The 26,564-nt window shown below is 42.7% G+C and overlaps 2 protein-coding genes and 1 long non-coding RNA gene across 3 annotated transcripts in view; 2 read left to right on the forward strand and 1 right to left on the reverse strand.

Annotated features, from left to right (window-relative positions):
* Positions 1–27: 27 nt before the first annotated feature.
* Positions 28–14,614, forward strand: YIPF6 (Yip1 domain family member 6). Its single transcript, XM_079961518.1, has 7 exons — positions 28–139; positions 1,452–1,580; positions 2,562–2,640; positions 3,175–3,217; positions 4,065–4,190; positions 11,799–11,956; positions 12,939–14,614. Exons 1-7 carry the CDS (start codon positions 83–85, stop codon positions 13,052–13,054), a joined length of 708 nt encoding a protein of 235 aa, XP_079817644.1. The 5' UTR covers positions 28–82; the 3' UTR covers positions 13,055–14,614.
* Positions 14,615–14,833: 219 nt separating this feature from the next.
* The window catches only part of LOC307207574, a 35,795-nt gene continuing 24,064 nt past the window's right edge, over positions 14,834–26,564 (reverse strand). The window contains exon 2 of the long non-coding RNA XR_013834735.1: positions 14,834–14,993. This is a non-coding gene — a long non-coding RNA (uncharacterized lncRNA). The remainder of the gene's footprint in view (positions 14,994–26,564) is intronic.
* On the forward strand, positions 17,085–25,642 carry LOC307207451 (uncharacterized protein). Its single transcript, XM_079961328.1, has 2 exons — positions 17,085–17,209; positions 22,159–25,642. Exons 1-2 carry the CDS (start codon positions 17,203–17,205, stop codon positions 23,979–23,981), a joined length of 1,830 nt encoding a protein of 609 aa, XP_079817454.1. The 5' UTR covers positions 17,085–17,202; the 3' UTR covers positions 23,982–25,642.

Consider the following 26,564-nt stretch of genomic DNA (forward strand, 5'->3'; position numbering starts at 1 on the left):
CGATGGCGCGGTATGATGACGCACACGCGGTAGGGGGCGTGGTTGCTGGCCACGTCGTCGCTCCATAGTAGCTGGGTCCAAGATGGCGGCAGCCGAGGAAGCGGCAGCGATGCGGGCTGATGGAGGCACAAAGCCGCTGGTGGGTCGGGAGGATAGGCTGAAGGGAGGGGAGGGGAGGGGAACCGGCTGAAGAAGGCCGCGGGGAGGGCGTGAGACCCCCTCAGGAGCAGGGCTGACCGACGGAACACCCTGCCACAAGATGGGATGACGTCAGAAGCAGGGCGCTCCTAGACCCCAAGACTTCCTGCCCGACTAAAATGCTTGTGACCCCACTCCCCTCCCCTGATAGCGCTCTCGGAGGGAGGGAAAAGACCAAGGGCAGCCGAACCTCCATGTCCCAGGCAATCTACCTCTGAGCACCAGCCAAATACTCGGAAAGGGCAGCTCCAGGCTTCTTCGTGCCTCCACCCTCCTCCTTCGTTGGTTCCCTAGGAGGCTGGGACCTTCGAGCTGACCCAATAAGGCTGTTGTGTTCTTGCGTTTAAATTTAAAAGAGGCGAGTGGGGGCTGATAACTGCAGCCTCCCTCCCTCTGTGGTTGCAATCTGCATTGCCATCAGCATTATTCTTGCTATTATTCTTGCAGCAAATCATTACCAGCCTTTCAGTCATATGTGGGTCACAAAAATTGAAATGAGCTTAATATTGAAACGCAATCTTAAAAATAGTTTGAAACAACTTTAAGAAACAGGCCCCCAAATTTTGTTGAATCTATATTTGTCAGTGAATATTATTGTTGTTATTATTTATTAACTTTCTATACTGCCCATCGAAGGTTCACTGGGCTCTTTACAATATAAAAACACAAAAATACATAACATAGTAACAAAGAAAAACAATAACCTCCCCCACAGTTATTTTATTATTTATTAAATTTCTATGAGAGCTGCAATAGTGTAAAATAGGATGCTTCTAATTAGAAGATGCATATATCTGGTAGGCAAATGCTGGAATCCTAACAGCACCATATTCTGCAGGTGTCCAGCCTGTTGGTGCATTGCAGGAAGTTGGACTAGATAGTCCTTGGGGGTACCTAGAATTCTAAAATTCTGTGATTCATTGGAGGTTTTTAAGCAGAGGTTTGATGGCCACCTGTCAAGCAGATGTGCAGGGTGTTGGACTCGATGACCTTAAGGGTCCTTTTCCAGCTCTACAGCTCGGTTATTCAATGTAGAGCTTTAGTCTGACCTAAAAAAGCAATCATAACCATACATTGTATGTTTTGTTTCCCCCAAGAATGCTACCCCTCCCCGCTTTTGCATGCTTAAATTTCAAGTGTTATATCATTTGTTTCAGCCATTTAAAACTGTAAACTGGCTTGGGTGCCTTGCAGAAAGGTGGTTCATAAAAGCTAATAATAACAATAATTAAAAGTGTGTTGAAAATATGCAGTTTGCAGGCCTTGCAGATGTGTCAATATCGGAAGATATTCCAGTAGAAGGAGAAATCACAGTTCCTGTGGGATCTCGTTCCCCAGACGAAGACAACTCCACCCTGGATGAGCCGGTTAAGGACACAATTGTAAGTGTCTTGTAGAGGCTGAGGGGTAGACATTTAAAAGAATATCTTAAAATGGTGTTCTCTTAGTTTCCAAAGTGGTTGCAATTTATGCAGGTTAATTTTGGGGATTGGCAAAACCGTATCACCTCTTCAACCAAAGATGTGTTTTACAGTAATTAATAATGTGGATATTTAAGTTGCTCTGGTACACTGCTCACTTGATGGGTGTGTAATAATTAGATTGTGCCATAGGGCACAACCCTAAGCTTAGTTTGACCCTGTTGCAGGGACCCTGTCAGAAGTCATGAAAATAAAAAACATGCATCACAGTTCAATCTTATTGTCTGTAACACAATATCTTAATGTTAACATGGCATGCCATCTGTCAAGGGGTGGGCTATAACTCAGTGGTAGAACCTTGTGTGCAGATGGTCCCGGGTTCAACCCCCCAATGGCATGTCCAGATAGGGCCAGGATAGGTCCCTGCCTGGAGCCCTGGAGAGCTGTTGCTGCCAGTCAGTGTAGATAATACTGAGTCTGACTCAGTATAAGGCAGCCCCCTACATTCCTATGAAGGCATCTAGGAGTCTTGCTGCTTGTTCCAGGCTGAGGGGGTGGGAGTGGTTTGCGTGTCACAGTATACCTGTCATTTTTGCTGTTCTACATTGACATAGCAGGGAGGCCTGGATCAGGCCCATTGCTGGTAGCTGGAGTGCCTCAGGAGCCAGTGAATCCTTGGTCAGCCCAGCTTTAGCACCCAAATGCCCTGTTTTGTGGGTCTGCACCAGCAACCACTGATGATAGCTTCTGCTCACCATGCATTCAGCTCAGTGGAAGCACTCTGTTGATAGAAACCGGAAGAGAGGGACCTGGGCCATGTTCTGACCCCATCCAGCCTGTCAGTTTGTGGGGCGGGGGAGGGGGTTAGCATTGCTCTAATAGCGTCCTTTGCCCGAAAATTTGTACAGCCCAGTAATACAGCCCATTCCTCAAACTTTTCAGATGCGGGACCTGAAAGCAGTTGGGAAGAAATTCGTCCATGTCATGTATCCCAAAAAGAGCAGTGCCCTCCTGAGAGACTGTATGTGCCAGATTCATTTCAAAGCTTTGAAAACTGTGGAAATAAATTCACCTTTTTCTCTTACTAACCTGTCTAAAAATCAGCATTTTTTTCAAGCAAGGGAGTAACACGAGGAATTCAGAGGTGTGGTGGGGAGGGAAGAGAAGTTTTAGGTGAAATATTTGGTGGGTTAAATTCTCCATTTGAAACAGGGATTTGACCTGACATTTCTGCCTAAACGACTCAGGACCCAAAGGCCACCTTCTTCCCTACAGACCTTTGGGTGCTGAGGGGGCTCAATGTGTAGCCTTCAGAGGATACAGACCCATTTTATTTCTGTGGTTGCAAGTCGTTTAAACTCTTCTTAATATTCTTTTTAAATGTTGTAACATGCCCTAGGGCCTTAGGACAAAGCATGGGGAATAAATAAACAATTTGATGCCCTACGATCAATAGTGACTCGGGAGGCAGAGAGTGGCTGGAGGAAAAGGAAGTCATGCTTTCCCTTAGCTCCCCACCCCTTCATTAGTTTTCTTTCTCTTTCTTTTCTTCTAGGGGATTTATGGGGTCCTCTAGTCCTGTGTGTTTTACTTGCCCTGTAAGTACCAACATTCCTCCCTTCCCCTTCGTTGCTCTGGGATTTGTTGGGGGAAACAGCCAAATGCAGTGCTGAAGCTACAATAATAAACCAAAGCAATGTAGAATATGAATAAAACAATGCCACACTAATATTTTTTTAAGCCAGCATTTTTAAAGATTATGATTCTCAGGATCCTCATATAGGGCCTAATCTGGCTTTGGCAGTTGCTGCAACAGGCTATGAGCTGCACAAGGGCTTCTTTTTGGCAGAGGGTAAACTTTATTTTTTAATTATTACATTTATATCCTAATTTTCCTCCCAGGGAGCTCAAGATGGTGTACAAGGTTCTGGTCCTCCCTGCCCTTTTGTCCTCACAACAATCCTGTTAGGCTGAGAGTGCAAAGTCACACCCAGTGAGCTACATGGCCAAATGGGAAGATTTGAACCATGGTCTCTCCTAGGTCCTAGCTAGACACTGAAACCATTATGCTACATTGGCTCAACTGCCACATCCCTCGACTCGGCACCAATGTGGTAGTGAATTCTTTTGATATAGAGGGCAGTGAAGAAGTAACTGCATGCAATCCAGACTTCTTATTTAACTTAATTACAGCATATTTCCCTTTTCTCCAAGGAGTTTGTGGTAGCATACATGATTCTTCCCCTCCTTATTTAATCCCAGCAATGACCCTTTGTGGTAGGTCAGGCTGAGTGACTGGCTTGGTGAGCTTCATGGGTGAGTAGGGATTTGAACCCTGGTCTCTCCCAGTCCCTAGTCTGACACTCCTAAACCAACGCACCAGTTCTCCAGATTTGCCCACTGTTTGCTGCTGATCTAATTCCCTTGTTTCTCCCGCTTTCCCAGAATGCTTCAGGGAGGAGCAGCAAATAGCACGGAAGACAGAGGTCCCCAGTTTGCAGAGGTCTTCGTCATCATTTGGTTTGGAGCCGTTGTCATCACACTGAATTCCAAGCTGCTTGGAGGGACCATGTGAGTGTGTGGTGGGTGGGTGCTGAAACCATGTTCTCTGGTGGCAAGGGTCTGGGGAGATGGGAGAGAGGCAGCCCTCCTTGCAAAGCTGTTCCCCACATCTTCCTTGTTTGCTTGAGTAATGACGAAGAGTCCCTTTGAAAAACAAGAAATCCCTGAGATTGTAGGCAACCCAGTCAACCCTGATGCCAAGCCACATTCATTTCCAATATCCGAAGAGGGCAATGCAGAACTAGTTTGTAAAACTCTTTATTATATATTTGTTCTCTGCAGCTAAATTGACTATCACGCAGGGATGCAGAAATTACGGACTTTCTCTTTTTTTTTTTTTTTATAATAATTTTTATTAATTTTCCACACAGATAATAAACAGCAATATAACACAATATAACTTCATACTCATCGGTTCATAACCTTTTTTTCTTTGACTTCCCCATACCTCCCCATCCCTGCATCCTTGTTTAATAATTCTTTAGCAACCCTTAAGTCCATTGTCTTAATTCCTTTTCGTAAATATTTCTTAAGTTTTTTTTTTGTTTACTGCTGCAATTCTTTACTTCTTACCCCCTGACATCTTAACATTCCTCAATTTTACAATTATTTTTAAGATATATTTTGAAATTCTTCCAGTCCTCTTCCACTGTCTCTTTCCCCTGGTCCCGGATTCTGCCCGTCATCTCGGCCAGTCCCATAAAATCAATCACCTTTGTTTGCCATTCTTCCAGAGTAGGTAATTCTTGCGTCTTCCAATACTTTGCCAGTAGAATTCTTGCTGCTGTAGTGGCATACATAAAGAAAGTCCTATCCTTTCTTAACACCACTTGGCCCACCATACCCAAAAGGAAAGCCTCTGGTTTCTTAGGAAAAGTCCACTTAAGGACCTTCTTAATTTCATTATAGATCATTTCCCAGAAAGCTTTAACCTTTGGGCAGGTCCACCAAAGGTGGTAGAAAGTGCCTTCAGTCTCATTACATTTCCAACACTTATTATTAGGCAAATGATAAATCTTTGCTAGCTTGACTGGGGTCATGTACCACCGGTAGATCATTTTCATAATATTTTCTTTTAAAGCATTACATGCAGTAAATTTAATACCGGTGGTCCATAATTGTTCCCAGTCAGCAAACATGATATCATGACCTATATCTTGTGCCCATTTGATCATAGCTGATTTCACCGTTTCATCCTGTGTATTCCATTTTAACAGCAAGTTATACATTCTTGATAAATTCTTAGTATTGGGTTCCAACAATTCTGTTTCTAATTTTGACTTCTCTTTCTGAAATCCTATTTTCCTGTCCTGTTTAAACATCTCATTTATCTGATAGTAATGCAACCAATCTCGAACCTTAGGTTTTAGTTTCTCATAACTCTGAAGTTTCACCCTTTCACCATCGTATTCTATGATCTCATGATATTTTGGCCATTTAGAATCCATATTAAGCTTTTTTACTTCCCTAGCTTCCATTGGTGACACCCACCTAGGGGTTTTACTTTCCAACAAATCTTTGTATCTAATCCAAACGTTGTACAATGCTTTCCTTACAATATGGTTTTTAAAACTTTTATACACCTTTACCTTGTCATACCATAAATATGCATGCCAACCAAAACTGTTGTCATACCCTTCCAGATCCAAAATGTCAGTATTCTCAAGAAGTAGCCAGTGTTTCAACCAGCAGAAAGCTGCTGATTCATAATAAAGTCTTAAGTCCGGCAGGGCAAACCCCCCTCTATCCTTTGCATCAGTTAAAATCTTAAATTTAATTCTGGGCTTTTTGCCCTGCCAGACAAATTTTGATATGTCTTTCTGCCACTTCTTGAAACAGTCCATCTTGTCCACAATCTGCAACGTCTGGAATAAAAACAGCATTCTAGGCAATACATTCATCTTAATAGTAGCGATTCGGCCTAACAAGGAAAGTTTCAGCCTTGACCATATTTCCAGATCCTTTTTAACTTCTGACCAACATTTTTCATAATTATCCTTAAATAAGTTCACATTCTTGGATGTTAAGTTTACCCCCAGGTATTTTACCCTTTTTGTAATTTCCAAACCTGTTTCATTCTGAAAACTCTCTCTTTCTTCCATTGTTAAATTTTTTTCCAACACTTTCGTTTTTTGTCTATTCAATTTAAAACCTGCTACTCGACCAAATGTTTCAATTAGTTCTAATACTCTTTTAGTACTAGTGTCTGGCTGTTGCAAAGTCAATACTAGGTCATCTGCAAATGCTCTTAATTTATAATGTCTAACTCCGACCTGAACTCCTTTAACCAACTGGTCCTTTCTAATCATGTTTAACAAAACCTCCAGGACCGATATAAAAAGCAAAGGGGATATTGGGCAGCCCTGTCGTGTACCTTTTTCTATAGGTATTTCTTCTGTTACCACGTTATTTACAATTAATTTAGCCTTTTGTTGAGAGTATATTGCACCTATACCGTTTTCAAAACCTTGTCCTACCCCCATCCCTTGGAGATTCTTTTTCATAAAAGTCCAACAAATGTTGTCAAAGGCTTTCTCCGCGTCCACAAAAATCAAAACTGCTTTCCTATTAATGTCAACGTCCAGCAACTCCAAAATGTCTATAATGTTCCTCACATTGTCTGACATATGTCTACCTGGGAGAAAGCCTGTTTGGTCCTTATGAATCTCTTCTGCCAACACTCTTTTCAATCTTTTTGCCAAAATGTCTGCAAAAATTTTGTAATCCACATTGAGTAAAGATATAGGGCGGTAGTTTTTAACTTGGTTCTTCTCAGTCTCTGTTTTCGGTATAAGTGAGATGAAAGCCTCTTTCCACGATTCAGGTGCCTTTTTCCCCTTCAAAATTTCATTGCAAACTTCCTTCAATGGTTGTATCAGCCATTCTTTCAGCATTTTGTAGTATTTGGCCGTCAGGCCATCTGGTCCTGGTGATTTTCCCAATTTCATATTTTGAATGGCACCCTCTATTTCTTGTTCTGTTATTTCCTCGTTTAAGATCCTTTTACTTTGTTCTGAGATTTTTGGTAAACCGTATTTTCTGATGAATTCTTCTATTTCTTGCTCGTTGGTTGGCCCTTGTGCATACAATTTCTTAAAAAAGCTTTGAAAACAATTGTTGATCTCGTTGGGTTTGTGGATAATCTTTCCATCCATTTCTAAACTTGTTACCGTATTCATTTTCTGCCTTTTTTTCAATTGCCATGACAGAAGTTTCCCACATTTATCCGCTGATTCAAAAGTTTTTTGTCTCATTTGCTTTATCTTCCATTCTATTTGTTGGTTCATGAGTTCCATGTATTGCATCTGATGAAACTTTATTTCTCTCAAAATCTCATGAGACTTTGGTTTGGACCTCAACTTCTTCTCTCCTTCTTTTATTTTTTCTAAAATTTTTTCCTTCTTTTCATTTTGTTGCTTCCTCTTAATAGAATTTTGTTGAATTAGGAAACCTCGCATCACGGCTTTGCTTGCGTCCCAAATTATTCTTTTTTCCACATCTGTTTTCCTGTTGATCTCAAAGTAATCTTTTAATGTTTTAAGGGCCTTCTTATGGATCTCTTCGTCCTTGAATAGGGTGTCATTCATTCTCCATCTAAAGGAACCAGTTGTTGTTAGTTTCATCTCCATCTTGACCGCATTATGGTCGGAGCACGTTTTTGGGCAGATTTCTACTTTTTTTGTTCTTGACGCCAGACTACTAGAAATCCAAATTTGGTCTATTCTTGTCCATGTCATTTTTGCTTCTGAGAAGAAAGTTCCCTCTCTCTCTAAAGGATTCTTTGTTCTCCAAATGTCAATCAAGTCCATTGTTTCAGTCATTTCAAAAAAGATCCTTGGTAGTCTCCCTTCTTTCGAGATCACTTGTCTCTGTGCTTTGTCCATGTTTGTTGAGACAACTCCATTCATATCTCCCATCATTAGGATTTTATAATCTAAAAAGTCAACTAATGTCTCATGCAACTTCCTAAAAAATTCAGCCTTCCCTTCATTTGGGGCATAAACTCCCACAATTAATATCTTTTCTCCTTGAATTTGTATTTCAATTGCCAGGTATCTTCCTTGTTCATCTTTAAATATTAATTTTGGAGCCAACTTTTCCTTTGCATAGATCACCACACCTCTTTTCTTTACTTTGTCTGATGAGATGAATTCTTGACCGAGTCTCTTATTTATTAATAATTTCCTGTGTATCCTGGCAATATGGGTTTCTTGCAAACATATTATGTCTAATTGTTCTTTCTTCAAAATGTGAAAAACCTGTCTTCTTTTCCGAGGAAGGTTCAAACCATTACAGTTCCAACTAAGGAGTTGCAGAGACATTTTGTATTTAGGTAGCTGTTCCTCCAACTGCTCCAAGCTTCTGCTCTTCCTCCGATGGTGGTAGTGAAAGTCCAAATGACAAATTTGCTATATCGGGTGGTTCCCTCTCCTCCACGGTTCCTTTCTGCAGATCCTCCAGATACTTCTCTAGAAATAGTTCTTTGTCCTGAATTGTTTTTATTTTAATCTTCCTTCCATTGAAGTTAAAGGACAATCCTTGTGGAAATTCCCATCTGAATGGTATAGTGTTTTTCTTCAGCAGGTCTACTAAACTCTTGTAATATGTTCTCACCTCTAAAATGTATTTAGGAATGTCCTTAAAAATCTGTATCTGACAATTTTGGATCACCAATGCCTTTTGATAATGCAAATTCAATATTCTATCTCTTTCTTCTTTTGATCTCAATGTAATTAGGCAGTCCCTTGGTTTTTTGTCCTGCCTTCTACCCAGTCGAAAGGCTGATATTATCTCAAGTTCCTCATCTTCCTCCCATTCCTCCTGCCAAAAAGTTATGATGTTCTCTGTGAGAAATTTCACAAGGTTGTCCCCTTCCCCTTCAGGCACCAATCTAAATTTTAAATTCTTCTCTTTACGTTGAAGTTCCAGTAAGGAGAGGGCTGCATCATGCTCATTCACTTTTTTAATAATAGGCCCAAATTTTTCCCTTGTCTCTTCAGCCGTTATTTTTGCACTTTCTGCAATCTTTCGTGTTTCTGAACTTTCCTGAATTAATCTATTTATAGAATCTGTGTTCGATGCAACACTAGCCGTATTCACATCCAACCTTGTTGTCAACTCTGTTAATTTTTTAGAATTCTCTGTCGAAAGTTTTGTCAATGCTTCCAGGGATTGATTTATTTTAAGTAGAGCCTGAGTCATAGGATCCATAGAAGCTGGTGTTTTTTCCTGCACAGCTGCAGTTCCTGATATAGAGGCCCTTTTCTTGTGAGATTGTTTTGCTTTCTGCCTTGTTACTATCTCTTCTGTAGGGGCACTCATATCCTCAAGGTCGTTTTCACAGAGTTGATTCCCAAGTGGAAAATCCCACTGTTACTTTTTCAAGTGCAACAGTTTCAGATAGAGCCCTCTAGAGGGAGCATTCAATTGTATCCAAATGGCAGAGATAGAAGAAAACAAAGAAGCAAGGGAGTATAACAGTAGCCAAAAGTTTCCAATGTCCAAATTGTAATGTCTCTATTTTTCTATGTGGCCAAAATGCAGCAAAGTACATCTAAGGTCCGATAACTTTTTTGCAAACAAGTCCCCACTTCTCAAAGTTTGACAGTCCGCGTCCCGGTGTCTTGTTTGGGCAGCCCGACCCCAGGGGATTTGGCAATGGAAGGTCTTAATTTTCCATTAATTTTCCAGCAGATTAACAACGTTCCAATCTCTTCCCCCCTTCTCCTGCCAATCTGGGGGGAGGTTTTAAGTCCGATGTCAGTTTGACAGCTTAAAAAAAATTAGAAAGGTTCCCTTTAAGTGCAGCTTGATTTTCGTTGCTTTATTCCTTCTGCAGTTCCGGGGAGGCAGACTTCCTTAATTTTTGCCTTTCCCGTTTTCAGCCAATTTTCTTTTTTTTTTAAAGTCCCGTTACTTTTCCAATCTTACTCACGGGTGTTGTGGTCAAATTCCAATTGCAGGAAGGAATCGGCGCTCTCCGCTCATGGCGACGCGGCTTCACTCCGCTAGCTGGGTGACGACTCTCAGCACCGCGCTTACCCCGATGCCGCTCAGAAGCCTTTAAAAAGGCTCCCTCACAGTACCGGGGGGCGCAAAGGGTGCCCACCGAATCTCCTTTGTTCACAGGCTCCGCGCCTGTGATTTTAGGGGTCCCCCGCTTGCCGTAGCGGGTAAGACCCGAACTAACGGAGCAGTCCTGCCTCGGAGCTCGAGGCTCGGACCGCCATTAAGCGCTGGCGCCGACCGGAAGTCCTCGAAATTACGGACTTTCTCATTCCCATTTGGTTTCAGAAGGCCCTATGCATCCCAATTTTAGAAAAGTTTGTGCATGATACATATTTCAAGAGGCACTACCTAGCCAAATAAAGTTATATTTGGTCCCCACCAAATTTTACTTTATTTGGTACTGATTACATACTAATGCCCACTATTACTAGTGCTCTCTGTTCATGCTAGAACAATAACCTTTTATAGTCTGACCTTAGATTGCAAACTGCTTTGAGGTTTTTCTTTAGCAATGCAGCGGTGTATAAATTTTATGAGATAAAAATAAAATAACTGAACCTCTTCACGTTCCGGTGTTCTATCCAACCATGTACAATGGCTCTCTTAATAGTATGCCACTAACTGACTCCTTGTTTTCTTTTGTTGTTAAATATGTTGATTATTTAATAAACCTTTTTTAATATTGTAAAAAAATAAAATCCATTGAGGCCTCTGCCAAAGATGCAGACTGCCATCTTAGGCTGCACCATGTGCATTCTCATTTGACAACAGACTCTGCTGAGTCTCCCTTTCTGCTGGATATTTGCACGTTCTGGAGAAAAGGAAATATTTTTCAGCTGTAAGAGGCAGAACTATGCTTCAGTGTCCCATGGACTCAAATGTCAGTGTCCATATTTGTATGCAAATGCTTATTTCGTAAAATTTATACACTGCTTGATTGTAAAAACAAACCTCAAAGCAGGTTACAAAGAGACTAAAACAATCAAATTTTCGGGTAAAAACAGTTTAAAAGATTACAGGCAAAGATTACGTTGCAGGTTATCACATACATTGGCAGAGCGTGCCTAAACCCACCCCATTACGCCCGCTTTTCCTGCCACTTCTGGGTTTGTGGTGATACGTGTGTGCACAGTCACGTGTTCTTTCAATGTGTGCACAATGGGAGTAGACTGTATTTAAAACATTTTTTTAAAAAATCAATAAACTAAAAACAGATTAAAACATACATACATCAATATTCTAAATGCCTGAGTAGGCTTGTCTAAACACACATATTTCTAGCAGGTGCTGAAAAGAGCAGGGAAGGCATGAGCTTGACATCAATAGGCAGGGAATTCCAAAGTAGAGCTGCTGCCCTGCCACTTAGTCATATGTGCTTCTCTAACCGCATAACCACAAAGCCCTTAAGGTGAGATGGCATAAGCTTTGTTGTGAAGCCTCTGGCTGTTCATGAGGGGTAATTTATGCTCCCCAATATGCTTCTGGACTGCTGTCTGGAGACCAGAATCCAGAAGCTGACCATCTGTGCTCCAGAAGTGAGTGCAATACACCTGCACTTTCTCTTCCCCCCACCCACCCAGAATTTAATGCTGTTTCTTTCTTCCCAAGATCTTTTTTTCAGAGCCTCTGTGTCCTGGGTTACTGCATCCTCCCCTTGACGGTGGCTCTCCTGGTCTGCAGGCTTGTCCTGCTAGCAAGCTCTGATACTCCTGGCTTCATTGTGCGTCTCTTAGTCGTGGTGGCCATGTTTGCCTGGTCGACGCTAGGTATGTTTGAGAAGGAAGTGCAGTCTGGAACCTTTTCAGTCCTGTCTGCAAAAGCCCCCATGAGCTCAGCAGGGTTGCGTCCTCCAATTCACATCTTTGATTTGTCCAGCACTGTCAGTAAGTAGCTAGGAGAAAGCTGCTTAAAAACATTACGGAAGAAGCGGAGCTCGTCTGTGTGGCAATGATTAGCATTTCGTTCAGAGTTAGCATTTCAATCATCTGGTATCATGTTTGACTCTGGCGTTCTATGGTCTAACACATGGAGAAAGCAAATAGAGAAAAGTTTTTCTCCCTCGTAACACTCATGGACATCCAGTGAAGCTGAATGTTGGGGGATTCAAGACAGAGAAAAGGAAGTCCTTCCATCACAGACTTCAGAGTTAAACTATGGAACTCACTCCCACAAGAGGCAGTGATGGCCACCAACCTAGATACCTTTATAAGAGGATTTGACAAATTCATGGATGAGGAGAAGGCTATTGACTAGTCATGGTTACTAGCCATGATGGCTATGCTTTACCTCCACAGTCAGAGGCAGCAACGCTTCTGAACACCAGTTGCTGGAAACCACAGGAGGGGAGAGTTGCTCTTGTACTCAGATACTGCTTGAGGGTCTCCACAGGCATCTGGATGGCCACTCTGCAAACAGATGCTGAACTAGATGAGACCCTGGCCTGATCCAGCAGACTCTTACGTTTTTAAGATGCAATCTAAATTTTTAGGTTGGTGTCCAGTGTTCCCGTTCCATTAATGCAAGGGACATGTGACAGTGGAACAGAACTTTCCTGTTCCCTCTGCTCCCCATTGCACACCTTCACATAAGCTCTGGAGGGAGAGATGTGTCCTCCTGGGAAGATTTTGGGGTGCATGTGGGACACAGAATAAATGTAGGTGCTGCTGGGGCTGCTTTGGATACAACCGCAATTTTCTGCTTTTTCAACTGTTTGTGTGTATTCTAAATATTCCTTCTCTTTCTTTTCAGCATCCACCGCTTTCCTGGCAGACAGCCAGCCCCCAAATCGCAAAGCCCTGGCAGTCTACCCCATCTTCCTCTTCTATTTCGTCATCAGCTGGATGATCCTCACCTTTGCCCCATAGTGACACAAAATCAGTGGAGACCCCAAAGCTGAATGAAGGTGGCTTCTGTCTCTGTTAAGCCTCTCAGTTGCTGGCTTTCCCCAACATTGCCTTCTAATTTATCTACGTGTATTTATGCAGTGTGTTGGACAAAGGCAGGACTGGTCCCCAAGAGTGTGCTGAAGGTCCCTTTTGTGTTTCTGATTCTTCTGGGAAGGCAACTGATGTCTGTCTGCTTACTCCTCCTCTTGTAAATACCCACGAAAGGGCATTGTTGCCCTTTTTGAAGAATGCTGCTGATGCATAAGAAAGTAGAAATCCTGTCTCAATCCATCAAAGCTGTTGATGAAGGCAGATAGCAAAAGATACCCATCCTTAACCAGCTTATCAGAACACGTGGCGCTTTGTCTTCTGTACATCAGGACATTTTCAAATGCTTGTTATCTGTTGATGGGAGAATACTAGGAGAATGTTCCATTGAAGTTATGCAAAGTGATGCAATAGTTTATGCCAACCATGGCACACCTTGTTACCTCCAGAGACTATAGGACTACACCTCCCATCATCCCCTACCAGCACAGGCATGCTCACCAGGACTGATGGATATTGTAGTCCAGCTACATCTGGAGGATGTTAGTTTAGCAAAGGCTTGTTTGTGTGGTCTTAGCACATCCATGATAGATTTGCCCCTGCCGCCCCTAATTCTTTGTGGAGGTGTGATGCAAGCCTAGTGGTTCCTTCCGTACAGGGAATTATCTCTCTCTTGAAATGCAAATATATTTTGAAGTGACTTCTGAAAAGAATGCTTGAGTTATGCTGTCTAGAGGTTACATTGTGTTGGGAGTACCATGTGTTACTTGCAATTTATTGGGCAGATTATACTTTTTCTAACTGCAAAAGAAAACCTACTATTGACCTTCCAGCAGAACTCAGGTTAACTGTTACCAATCTTGTGGACAAGGGACAGAAAAAATAAGCAAATAATATCAGTATGCTTTTCCCTCTCTCTCTCTCTCTCTCTCTCTCTCTCTGTGTGTGTGTGTGTGCGTGTGTGTGTGTGTGGTGACGGCTAACAAGTCAGAAATTGACAGGGGAAAGCTGCCCAGTCTTGTGACCCAAGTGGTGTTAAATACCTTTTAATATGTCAGACTTCAGCATTCAGAACACAGCCTGTGGGAGACTGGTTGTTTCTTCTTCTTCTTCTTCTTCTTCTTCTTCTTCTTCTTCTTCTTCTTCTTCTTTGCCTTTCCCCTTGGTTGAGAAGTAGGGATGTGGGGCAAGCAGTTCCCACATCCCATCTCCATTTAGAGCAGTTTTTATTTTATTTTTTGTCATTTGCCTTAATAAACCTGAGAAATGTTATCCAAAAACACTAAATTTTAATATATGATCCATGTTTTCCTCTGCTTGCTGTCTTGCCATTTGCTGGAGGCAGGAAAAGAAATCTCTACTCTTAATTGTAACTCCAGTCTTGTGTATAGCTCACTGCTGGCGTGTGTGTGTGTGCACGCTTCAGTTGGGGAGCAAAAGGTGTAAATTGTTTTAATTGCAAACTTTTATAAATAAAAATGCTGAAAGAGGTGTTTGGAATCTATTCTGTGTCCCAAAGTTTGCCGAGTAAAAACAAAACAAAAACTGCTTTCATTTTCAAATGTAGATCCTTAGCAACATCCAAACTTGTCTGTTTCAACTTTGTACCAACACTCCCAAATCAGGGGTAAGGTTCTGTCTTTTAAGGACCATGATTCCTAGAACAAGCAACATGGCTGAGGTGTACTGAAATATACTCAGAGTCGAGAGTGGATTTCATGCTCTTTATTCAGCTCATAGTGGTGAGGAGGAATGGAAGTTCCCCCATGATATCTGCTTTATATACCGGTACATTATTTACACAATGGGCTGCACGTGATTGGCTAATTCCAGGATTCTCTTGTAGGCCAATCAGGTTATGGATTCACTTCTACCTGGAGCTGGATTGGGTGGCTCCTGTGGACCAGTCATACCGCTGCATTGTTATAGGACCAATCAGACTGCTGCATTTTGGATCCTGTTGTTCTAGGACCAATCAGACTGCTGCATTTTGGATCCTAGTCAACTCAGTACATAACATGTACAAAGTGTTTTTCAGACAGAATGAAGATATTTCAGTTGTGGGGCATGTTGGAGGAGGAACATGGTGAATTGAATGTCTTTTGTTGGTGGGCTGCCAGTGGAGATCATTACATGGTGAATGATGACAGCCAGACAGTGATTGAATTTACTCTGGAAAAAAGAGTGAATGGGAGGCTCTGAAAAAGCCATTTTCTGTTTCAAGAGGCTGAAAAGCTGTCAGCTCTTGGGAATTCTGATGGGGGTTAAGTGATTTGCGAGCTGAGGAATCAGCACCTTGGTCCCAAAGCCGTGTAAGAGGCCTAATGGGCATGGGATCTACAAAAGTCTCCCTTAATTATTTCTGAGCCTTATGATTTATAACAAAAAGATAGGGAACTGCTGGTGGAAATTTACATTTGATGCTTGAACTGCTTTCTGCCTTCAAGAAGAAAGGAAGGGATGGCAGAAGAAAAAAGCCTACTTTAATGGTTTGAGTCAAGGAAGTTTTAAATGAACATGCAAGTTCTGTATGCTAAGAATTTTTATTTTCTTACTGAAATTTCAAAAAGAATACACAAAAGAATATGCAATATATTTTTGAATCAAATATAAAAAACTAATTCAAATAAAAACTCAAAAAAGAAAGATGAGAGAGCTTTTGATTCTTCGTCTGTCAGCTATATATAAAAAATTGTTGAAGCATCCACTCCAAGATAACACCCCAAATTCCACTTTCTATAAACCAATATTTTCTTCAATTATCAAACCCATGTAAGTTCATTTTCTTTTTTACACAAAGTCTAAAAGAAGTTTCCAGTCTAGTAAGTGTAGACAATTATTTTTCTCTGTGCAAACAATGAATTCCACCATCTTAGCTAAGTCCAGTAATTTCAACAACCATTCCTCCACTGTAGGTAATGATGAATCTTTCCATCTTTGTGCATATGACTTACCACTGTGATCGTGTATTGAAATAAAGATCCATAGTCTCTTTCTAATTGTTTATCTAAGTCCCAGCATGAAAATTGGCCTTCAAAACCCTCCGTATCAGTGTAGATATTTGTATTCAATAATTTTTAGCTTTTTCACATGTCCACCAAGATTCAATTAACTGTCTTTTAGGCAGGCATTCACGTTGATCATGAGTGAAATCCTGTGGGGAAAAAAGAAAAAACTGACAGAAAGTGGGCCATGAGCCAGAGGCTTGTTGAGGCTGCTCAAGAAAGCTTCCCTGCATGTCAGCAGCTGAGCAGCCTCAACAAAACAACACTGAGGAGACCCACCCCGATCCCAAAGAGGATGTCCTCTTTGGAAAATGGAGAGCCAGGAGGGCTCTCCAGGGTGCTCCCCACATTTGAGCAAAGATTATCTTCTAATCTTGCCCCAGCCCATGCAGCAGACTGAAAAAAGTACAGCCTGAAAAAAGCCTTTTCAGAGGCTATCTAGTGAATCTGTGTTGGGACATTTGAACTCGAGACCTTGCAATTCACAGCACAGCTGGATTCTTGTAATGGGAATCCTCTCCTTGCAACACAGAAACCAAAAGATAACCTGGAATAACTACACAGCTACATAAAGCTGGATCCGACTGTAGCTAGCGCCTGGACCTGACGTGGAGTTGGCACTTAATATATGCCACATGCTGGTCTTCCCTTCAGACAAAACCCAAAGGAGAATTCACACAACTGTGCGTACAAATTTTCAGTCCCATTCCCCAATGCCGTCTTAAATCAGGCTGAAGACAAAGGACTTCCCAAGGAGCCTGCAAAGAAGAATGGCCTAGTGTGTAGGGTAGTCCAATCACACTCCCCCCACCCTAAGCTCCGGCCCACTCTTCAGCCTTCTGAATGACATCATCTTCCATCATCCAATTCTGATTCTAAGATTCTCCTGGCCCTTACTCAGCATCTGCAGGGTTGCCATAGAGATGGCAACAAACTTTTTTTTTTTTTTTTGCATCATCATAATTCCGTTGTCTACTCCTTACCAGATGCTTCCTTGGTAAGCACTGGTGAGACAAGCCTAATGACCCACAATCTAGTTTCACCCCTGTATAAAGGGAACGTCCTCTTGTCATCATGGCAGGTAGGAAATAGTGTTATCTAGGTGCTTAGAAGGGACTCTCCATTGTCCCAGGGGGCTAGAGAGAATCTGAGAAGCAAGCAGTGAGATTGAGGGTTTGCATCTAGGGAACAGGTGAAGTCTTTGGGCAACTTATACCTGCATACATGGAAACTGGGATAGACAAGAGAAGAGAGGTTTTGGTTCAAAAGCTGAAGGGCACAATCTACCCAAATTAGTCACAGCTAAGTCCTAGGGTAGGGACGCGGGTGGCGCTGTGGATTAAACCACAGAGCCTAGTACTTGCCGATCAGAAGGTCGGTGGTTCGAATTCCCTGTGATGGGGTGAGCTCCCATTGCTTGGTCCCTGCTCCTGCCAACCTAGCAGTTTGAAAGCACGTCAAACTGCCTTCGGGCAGAAGATATAGGACAATGAAAACACGAACCACACGCCTTCTGAATAGTTTCTATCCAAGAGCTCTGATTGCACTAAACAATGATCTCAGGGCCAGTTGTAAGAAATAGCAAGCAGTGAGTAGTAAGGAATGAGATAGGTTTTAGGTTATGCTATGTTTCTAATAGGTTGTGTTATATTCTGGATTATGTATGTTTTAATAGATTATGTCTGAATAGGATGAGAGTGTTGGAGATACGTGCAAATGTGTATGTGAATCCGGTCTTGGGTGTTTGATTTTCGTTGTTGTGTATACTGTGTATATACGGACAATGACAATAAATTTATCTAAAGTAGATAAATAGATACCGCTCAGGTGGGAAGGTAAACAGCGTTTCCGTGTGCTGCTCTGGTTTGCCAGCAGCAGCTTTGTCATACTGGCCACATGACCCGGAAGCTGTCTGCGGACAAACGCTGGCTCCCTCGGCCAATAAAGCGAGATGAGCACTGCATTAGGTCATGACTGGACCTAATGGTCAGGGGTCCCTTTACCTTTACTAAGTCCTAGGGACAGCCAACAGTGCTGAAGTTAGCCATCCCTAAGGCCTATTCCATGGATTTTGGTGAGCAATAGATGTTCCCACTAGGTCATAAGTACTTTCAAACGTGTGGGTTTATTTCATTTTGCACAACAGCCAATGTGCATTTGTAGAACAGGCAAAAAGAAGAAGAGGAGTTTGATACAGGTTCCCACCACTCTCAGGGGCCACTACCAGCTACTTTGGCACTCACTGATCCAATAGCCCAACTGCCCATTGCTTTGCATCCTCTTTTGCATCATAACATTCTCTGGCGGCGTAGAATCTTGGGGGTTATACTGTGATGGCGGCAAACCAGTTCATACAACCGCAGTTTCCATGGGTGCCCCTCTTTCGGTTGCTGACTTGATTTGAGCCCTCAGTGTACATTTCTTGGGACCAGTTTGCCTCCCAGCTCAACTTGGACCATCTGTGCCCACTCAGCCACTTCAATCTTTGGAACTGACATTCTTATGAGTGCCACATAATCGCCATTCTGTCTTCGTAGGAGCTTCATCTTTTAGTGTTGCAGTACCTACACTTTGGAATGCACCTAGAGCCAGTGGGATTGTAGTGGTTAGAAGAGTGGGCTAGGACCTGGGAGAGACCAGGGTTCAAATCCTTGCTGAGCCATGAAGCTGATCTTGAACCAGCAAAAACGCTACCAAAAGGGAGTTTGCTGCTGCAATTCTTATTATAACCAATCATCTTCATGTGTAGCAAAACCAAGCTGTAGAACTGGCCTTAAGTGATCAGGTTTTAACTTAGCCACTCTTGATTGGAAGTAAGACCCTCTTAATTCAGCAGGCTTACTTCTGAGTAAACATCCATAGGATCAGGCCGCACAAAGCAATGGATGAGGAACAAATGCTTCTGCTCTAGAGAAAGGAGGAGATTGCAGGCTTTAATCTGCTGCTACTTGGAGAGAATAGTTTCATTTTAAGCTGAGCTGCCTCCCTTTTTTTGTCTGATCTGCCTCCCATTTCTCTCAGTCCCGCCTTTCTCTTGATAAAGTTGCAAGGGGAGAGAAATGGCACATAAACAATTGCCAGTTTGCATGTGATGCTCTTCCCAACCTCTTTTTTCATTTCCTGCCTCGAACCATAATGAGCAGACACCATGATGAGCAAAGGAACGGAGAGGCATCTCCCCACTTTTTTAGGTAAACAGCTAAAGGTATAGGGAATAGCGCAGGGTTAGCCTGACCCTTTAGCAAAGTGGGATTGGTACTTTTCCAGCAGGGTGGTGGTGGGAGATGAACACATTTTGCAAACGCTGCAAAAAGGAAGTTTGCTGCTGCAGTTCTTTTTATAACCAATCTTCTTCACATGTAGCAAAAATAAGCTTATAAATTAAGGATGCTGCACCCCTATTATGCTTACCTGGGAGAAAGTGCCACTGAACTCGGCTGTGCTTGCAACTGTAGACTTGCTTCTGTAGGGCTTGCTTCTGAGTAAACATGCATACAATCAGACTGCAAAAAGCAATAGATTCATTTAAACCCAAATGCAGTGTCTCTGTGTATATATACTTCTCCCTTTGTGTAACATAGTGTTTATAGTGATATAGATGTATATATGAATGATGGGGTGTAGGGGAGTCGGAAGGAGAGGGAGAGAGATGCATAACTGCTCTGAAGACCAGATCACCTGTTTTGCTACTTCTTTAGAAGAATAGACATGTATTCATTATTTCCAGAGAGGACGTACAGAATCTTAAAGGTTTCCATATATCTCTCTACTAGTAGCCTGTGTAGAAGGGATCTAAAACTGGGGTGGCTGTTACATCTATAGATGAGGTTGCCATTCTTTTTAGTAGCCTATATTCTAGCAAAGTTATCAGCCATTATTTGTATACAGTAACAAGTGGTTGAAAGTAAAAGTGGTAAGATTATGAAGCTGCTTTGGGAATCTTAAAAAAAAAAAAGATGCAGCAACAAACTGTTGTTCAAGGTCTTTATAAATGACTTGGATGAAGGAATTGAGGGGATGCTCATCTAATTTGTAGATGACACCAGACTGGGTGTCATCGCCAAACTAATGCCACAGAAGGCAGAATTGGGAATTCAAGATGACGTTAACAGATTGAAAAACTGGACCGAAACTAACAGAATGATTCCAAGAGGGACAAATGTAAGGTTCTACAATTAGGCAGGGATAACCAGGTGCACAAATATACAACATGGGGGACACCTGGCTTACCCATGTGAAAAGGATCTAGGGGTCTTTAGTAGGCCACAAGTTTAATATGAGTCAACAGTGTGATGCAGTAGCAAAATAAAATAAAATAAATAAATGCTAAGGCTATTCTAGGCTGCATCAAGAGAAATATAGTGTCCAGATCAAGGGAAGTCATGGTACCACTCTATTCTGCTTTGGTGAGAACCCTCCTAAATTGTGTGTAGTTCTGGGCGCCACAATTTAAGAAGGATATTGACAAGCTGGAAGAGGAAGGCAACCAAGATGATCAAGGGTCTGGAAGATATGTAGCCCCTGACCACAAATTAATCAATATCAGTCTGTTGGCCACCACAGGGTGCGTAGAATCCATTTCCTTTGTCCCATTGTTCATTTCTGTACAATATGGTTCAAAAGAATATTATCCGCTGAAAGTTTTAACTTTTTCTGCACACATAGTTATACAGTCCAGCACTTTCTTCCAAAACTTAGTAAGTACAGGGCACATAATGCCACTATACAAATCTGTTGTGTGTGACCCCATTTGGAATACTGTGCAACTGCTCTGGTCACCTCAGCTCAGAAAAGAGTTGGAAAAGGTTTGGAAATGATTGAGGGGGTGGAGCGACTCCCCCATGAGGCAAAGTTGCTGCATTTGGGACTTTTTAGTTTAGAGAAAAGATAAGGAAAAGGTGACATGATCAAAGTTTCTGAAATGATGCATGGCATGGAGAAGGTGAACACAGAGAAGTTTTCCTCACTCTTTCATAACACTCGTGGACATCCGATGAATGTGGGAAGATTCAGTACAGATAAAAGAAAGGGTTTATTCATGCAGTGGATTGTTAAAGCTGTAGAACTTGCTCCCACAGGAGGCAGTGATGGCCACCAACTTGGATGGCTTTAAAAGAGGATTAGATGGGGTTATAAAGGAAAATACCTTTGATGAAACCTGGTCTCCCTTTTTTCATACATAAGGGGAAAAGAAAGGAAAGCTCTTTCAGCAGCCTCACAAACCTGTCTGTGGAGGAGCTATATGGACTGCCAATGCTGAGTACCTGAGGGCCCCGGTCCTGCCACTCTCCAGCTGGCCCAGGGCAGCACCTGACAGGCCACATAAGGACTGCTGCCGTGGCTGCTGCCCAGCAAGGACTGGGGTATTTTCAGAGAAGTTTTGTTGGGAGTTTTTGCTGTTGTTACTGATATTAACTGATATTACTTATACAGTGGTACCTCGGGTTAAGTACTTAATTCGTTCCGGAGGTCTGTTCTTAACCTGAAACTGTTCTTAACCTGAAGCACCACTTTAGCTAATGGGGCCTCCTGCTGCTGCCGCGCCGCCGGAGCACGATTTCTGTTCTCATCCTGAAGCAAAGTTCTTAACCTGAGGTACTATTTCTGGGTTAGCGGAGTCTGTAACCTGAAGCGTATGTAACCTGAAGTGTATGTAACCCGAGGTACCACTGTATTAATTTTTGTATCCTTATTTTTATGTGGAAATTGTTCCGTTTGGTTATGTAGTTTGTATTGGTGACTTATTGTATTTTGTTATTTGTTGGAAGCTGCCCAGAGTGACTGGGGAAACCCAGCCAGATGGGTGGGGTATAAATAAAATTTATTTATTTATTTATTTATTTATTTATTTATTTATTTAGACCATGTAAGATGACACCATGGGCTTGGTGCTATGTTATTTTCTTTGCTATGACTCTATTGCATAATAATTTTTTTAAAAAAAAAATGGAAAAAGAGGATTAGACAAAGTCAGAAGAGGAGATGGCAATTTATATCTTCTAATGTTTCTTCCTTTTGTCTTTCTTTCAGTGGTAGCCACTCAGACACATGAGGGGGACCAATCACATAATCCTCAGTTGGCAGCTGAAGGAAGCCACCTTGGGGGTTTGTTCCATCTGCCAGACGATCTCTTCAGTGACTGCCCTGAGATCAATAACCTGGTTGCATCCTTTGAGCCGCTCTTTCCAGAATGTCTTTCCACACCTCTGGGTTCCAACGAGGCAAGTGAGGGGACATCCAGGGAAGCCCCAGGAAGTGACCAGGTGTTAGCCACAGCAACTGTAAGGCAGGAGGCAAGACCTAAATGTGACACCGCCAGTAAAAACCAACAGCAGAGTGAGGGGCAAATCAAAGATGATAGCAAGGTTCCTAGTGTTACAGGAGCCAAGGGAATGTGTGTGGATACATTGGCAGGACAGCCCTCAAGTCATTTCCTCAGGATCTCTGCAGAGCCAGAACTGAGGAAAGAGGGATTTGGAAAGAGCCGGAACACTGATCCAAAGTCTGTGGTGTCAAAGGCGCCAGACTCTACATTTTCTAACATAAAGGGGAAGAGGAAGGCCATTTTGACTGAAGACAAACTGGTGGGAAATTTCCCCAGAACAAGTCTAGAGTTGGAGGCGTGCGGCTCTTCCCAGCATCTTCAAGAAGGGCTGAGCGCCAAGTGCTCTCGAGGAAGCCATCCCAGCCAGAAAAGCCAGGAAGAGAAATGTAAGGAGGAGAGAAAGATGCCTTGCCAAGACTTTCTGAGAAAGGGGAAGGCAAAAACCATTGGGCTCCAGCAGGAAGCTTTAAGAATGGGTGAGGACATGCTGAACAGCAGCAAATCCAAGACAGCGAACAATGATTCCAAGCCGGGGGGAAATCTTGGAGGAACTAAGAGTAGAGAGAAGGCCCAAGCTAAAGGGAACCTGGCTGGGGTAAAGGGAGAAAAGAATGAGGTGCCCTCAAAGGCGGTCCCCAGAACCAACCTGGCTTTGCAGATGATAGAGTCTGTGCAAGTCTTCCATCCCCTGGGCAAGAAGAAGCACATAATCTCCATGCCTGCTAAAAAGTCTGTGCAAGTCTTCCATCCCCTGGGCAAGAAGAAGCACATAATCTCCATGCCTGCTAAAAAGATCTCTCCACTAAATTCTGCCAACAGCAGTTTTGCAAAGACAGAGGCCACATTGGAAAGACCTATGATGAAGATATCACATAAGCTCAGGCTGGCCCCCCTGGCTCCGCTAAGGCTAGTGTCCACCGCCTTGCCAAAGCCCCTGCCAAAGCTGGCAGCCACTCCATTGCCAGAGTCACCACCAGCACCCTTGCCCCTGTCAAAGTCATCTCCAGCACCCACCCCACTGACAAGGCAGCAGGCAGATTTGTCACCTGCAAAACCTCCAACCTCTGTGTGGAATCGGCTGGGGACATCCACTTCCTCTGAAGGAGAGCCATCATCTCCTGGGGTTTGCCAAGCTAGGGAGTGGGTAGTGCAGTCCAGTGTCCCCGCAGAAGGACCTGATCCCCCAATCCAGCTAGCCACCCCAGCTGAAAACCCTTGGTGGCTCTGCAATGTCTACCCACTTGCAATGAAGCTAGTGAAGCCTGTGCTACCTGGGCAATCTGTGTCTCCACCACAGGAAGATCCAAAGCTTATCACACAGAGGAGGACCCCAGGAAGCCCAGAAGAGTCACTACCAGTAATGGAAGAGCAGCAATGTGCTGAGGAGGTGAGGGAGAGAAAAGCTGAGGGAAACTCCAGCCTCAGGGAAGGACTTTTGGCTATGGGAAAAGAGGAGGAAGATGATCTTTTAGACATATGCAAAATTATTGTTCCCAGTTTTAACATGTGCTATCCTGAGAACTCTTAGAAATGCTTTGGTGATCTATCATATCCTTGGACAACAACTAAGAAGTGGACAGGAACTGAATGTTATCCAAATCTTTGGACCCAACGCGCACATGAACAGATTAAAAGAGACTTCCATTAATGTTGGATGGATGGACGAGGTAAGGGATGTTGCAAATTAACATCCTCAGGGAGAAAAACCTCAAAAAAGTCTTGGGGAGGAGGGGGTAGTAGCAGCTGCTGCAGCAGCAGTTCCCAAGATCTGACCATCTCACTCCAAAGGGGAAGAAGACATAAAAGATCCACCAACCTGAAAGTTTCCCAATTTGTGGCCTATCCCTTTCAGCCAATGCTGCATCATGACTGACATCTTATAAGGCTAGCTACCCATGAGGCTGCCATTGTTCTCCAATTACTGTACGAGAGACTAATTTACAAGTGTAAGAAAGCACAGTTAAGGTGGCAAGAAACCAGTGATTTCTTTTGCAGAATGTCTCATCCTAGCAACCTCTTCTCATTCCTGTTGTTCTTTCACCATTGCTCTGCACTTGTCTGGAACAGAATAGGTGCCCCACTCCCTGGGGTCCAACAGGGGTACTCATTGTTAGGTACTCATTGTTAGGGGTATCATTCCTGATCCTATGCAAGGGACAAAGTTGTGTTGATGGTCTTCTTTACAGTCATCTGCTGGAATTTTGCAGGTAGGAAGTGGAAGGAAAAGTGCCATCAATCATTAACAAAACTGTTGGAATCACACTTCTGTTTACAGCAGCTGATGCCTTACAGTAAACCTCCCTAGGTCTAAATGAACTCACAAACAGTTCCTAAACAAACAAGGGTCAAGGCAGCCCTCAGGTGATGAAAGCCAGCTCCCCTTTTGCTTCTGAAAGTGCATTGCAATAAATAAACAAATCAGTAGATAGGACACTGAAACATCCAGGGTTTGGGGTGCAGCGGACAGGTCAGAATCCCCAACATTTAGATAGGAGGTGGTTATTTTGGCCCAAGACTGTCTATCTGAGGTGCTGGTCCTTAGTGACAAAGTGTAATCTCTCCTTACTATGTTCCATCTCCTCCCTAACAGCCAACAACAAGGGTTTCTGAAAAACAAACTAGAAAAAGTAGACATAAGGAAGGGGGAGGTTATTATGCCCTGTGATATGAAGTGCCACGTACCAAAGTGGAGTGGAAATGGTGGGGAAGGTGCCACTAAGCCATATTCCGGCAACTCCTGCTGGCCGAGCTAGTGAGGCTTAATTGACCTTTGGAGATCATGCAAGCAAAGTGTCTGTGTTTACTTGTTTTACTGAGATGCATTAATGCATATTGTTGTATCGATTATATGCAAGTCACGCAGCATCTTAATTATGGAGTCCATAATCTGGAAAATAACTGAATCAGATCATGCTCCAGTTAGGGATTGCTCAACCCCCAACTTCTAAGTATTCCTTGGTTGCTTTCCAAAGTTGGTTTGAGCTCTCTCTTTATTACACACACACGGGGGGCGGGGGGCACTGCTAGAGGAACAAGTTTTCTGCTTAAGATTTATAGGTTAAGGTTCTTCTATTGTAAATATTCTTATATTTTATTGGAGTAATTCAACCCCCTCACCCTCCTCTTCTTTGTGGAACTAATGGAACTCCACAGCCATCAATAAATGACTTCCAGTTTTGCTCACAAATATCTTGCCTCTATGTTTTCTCCTTTGTCCTTTCAAATTTTGTCCTGGGACAATTTTACCGTTTAAACAAAATTCTGGCATTTGTCAGACAACGGGATGCAAAATGTCATTCAGCTGTTGCAATGCCAGGGACATCCCAAGGATACAGAAGGACAGTTGCATCAGCATCTGGACTTTGAAAGGTCAAGTCACCCTCTTCTCAGGGGCAGTTGTGTCATGGATCCCTGACATGTGCCAGGATGTCCAGCCCTGGGGAAGGGTGGGGGGGAATCATATGGAGCTTTTATGTTCTTTTTCAACTTATTTGCTCACCCACCTATACACAGTATTAGCAAAACTGCCTTTGTTGCTCTAAGGTACACGTATACTGGTAGCATAGAGATTCACTGTCTTGACACACTGTCTGCTTTCCTAGCTTGGTTATTTTCTGCTAGGGATTTATTTTGTAAAATTCATACACCACTCCATTGCAAAAAAAACACACCAAAAAAACCTTCAAAGCAGATTACAAAAAGAATAAAACAACAAAATTATCAGTAAAAATAGTTAAAAGCAACTATTTAAAACATTCAGAAAATAATTAAAATAAATGATAAGCTAAAAATTGGATCATAACACTTGTCAGCATTCTACAGATCTGGGCAGGTTTGCCTAAACAGAAATGGAAAGAGGACAGTGGAGGTGTCTGCCTGATGACAATAGGCAGGGAGTTCAAAAGTTGTAGGTGCTGCTGCGCAAAACTATCACTTTTTTACAAGTGCATATTGAATATTATGTGGCACTCATAAAAGTGTACTGCTAGAGGAATCTTCCTGTGTGGAAGCCGTGCCTGTCCATTGCATATATCAATAGCTAGCAGGTAAGGACTGTGGTGCAGCCCCCAGTGGCCCCTGTCTCCTCATGTGCCATGGAGAGGCAACACCA

This window comes from Podarcis cretensis, assembly GCF_951804945.1.
Source record: "Podarcis cretensis genome assembly, chromosome: Z".
Classification (NCBI taxonomy): Eukaryota; Metazoa; Chordata; class Lepidosauria; order Squamata; family Lacertidae; genus Podarcis; species Podarcis cretensis.

Coding starts and splice junctions, on each gene's coding strand:
- YIPF6 (XM_079961518.1), top strand. CDS start 83: ATGGCGGCAGCCGAGGAAGCGGCAGCGATGCGGGCTGATGGAGGCACA. Junction 3,218..4,064: donor CTGTGTGTTTTACTTGCCCT/GTAAGTACCAAC, acceptor CCGCTTTCCCAG/AATGCTTCAGGGAGGAGCAG. Junction 11,957..12,938: donor GTTTGCCTGGTCGACGCTAG/GTATGTTTGAGA, acceptor CTTTCTTTTCAG/CATCCACCGCTTTCCTGGCA.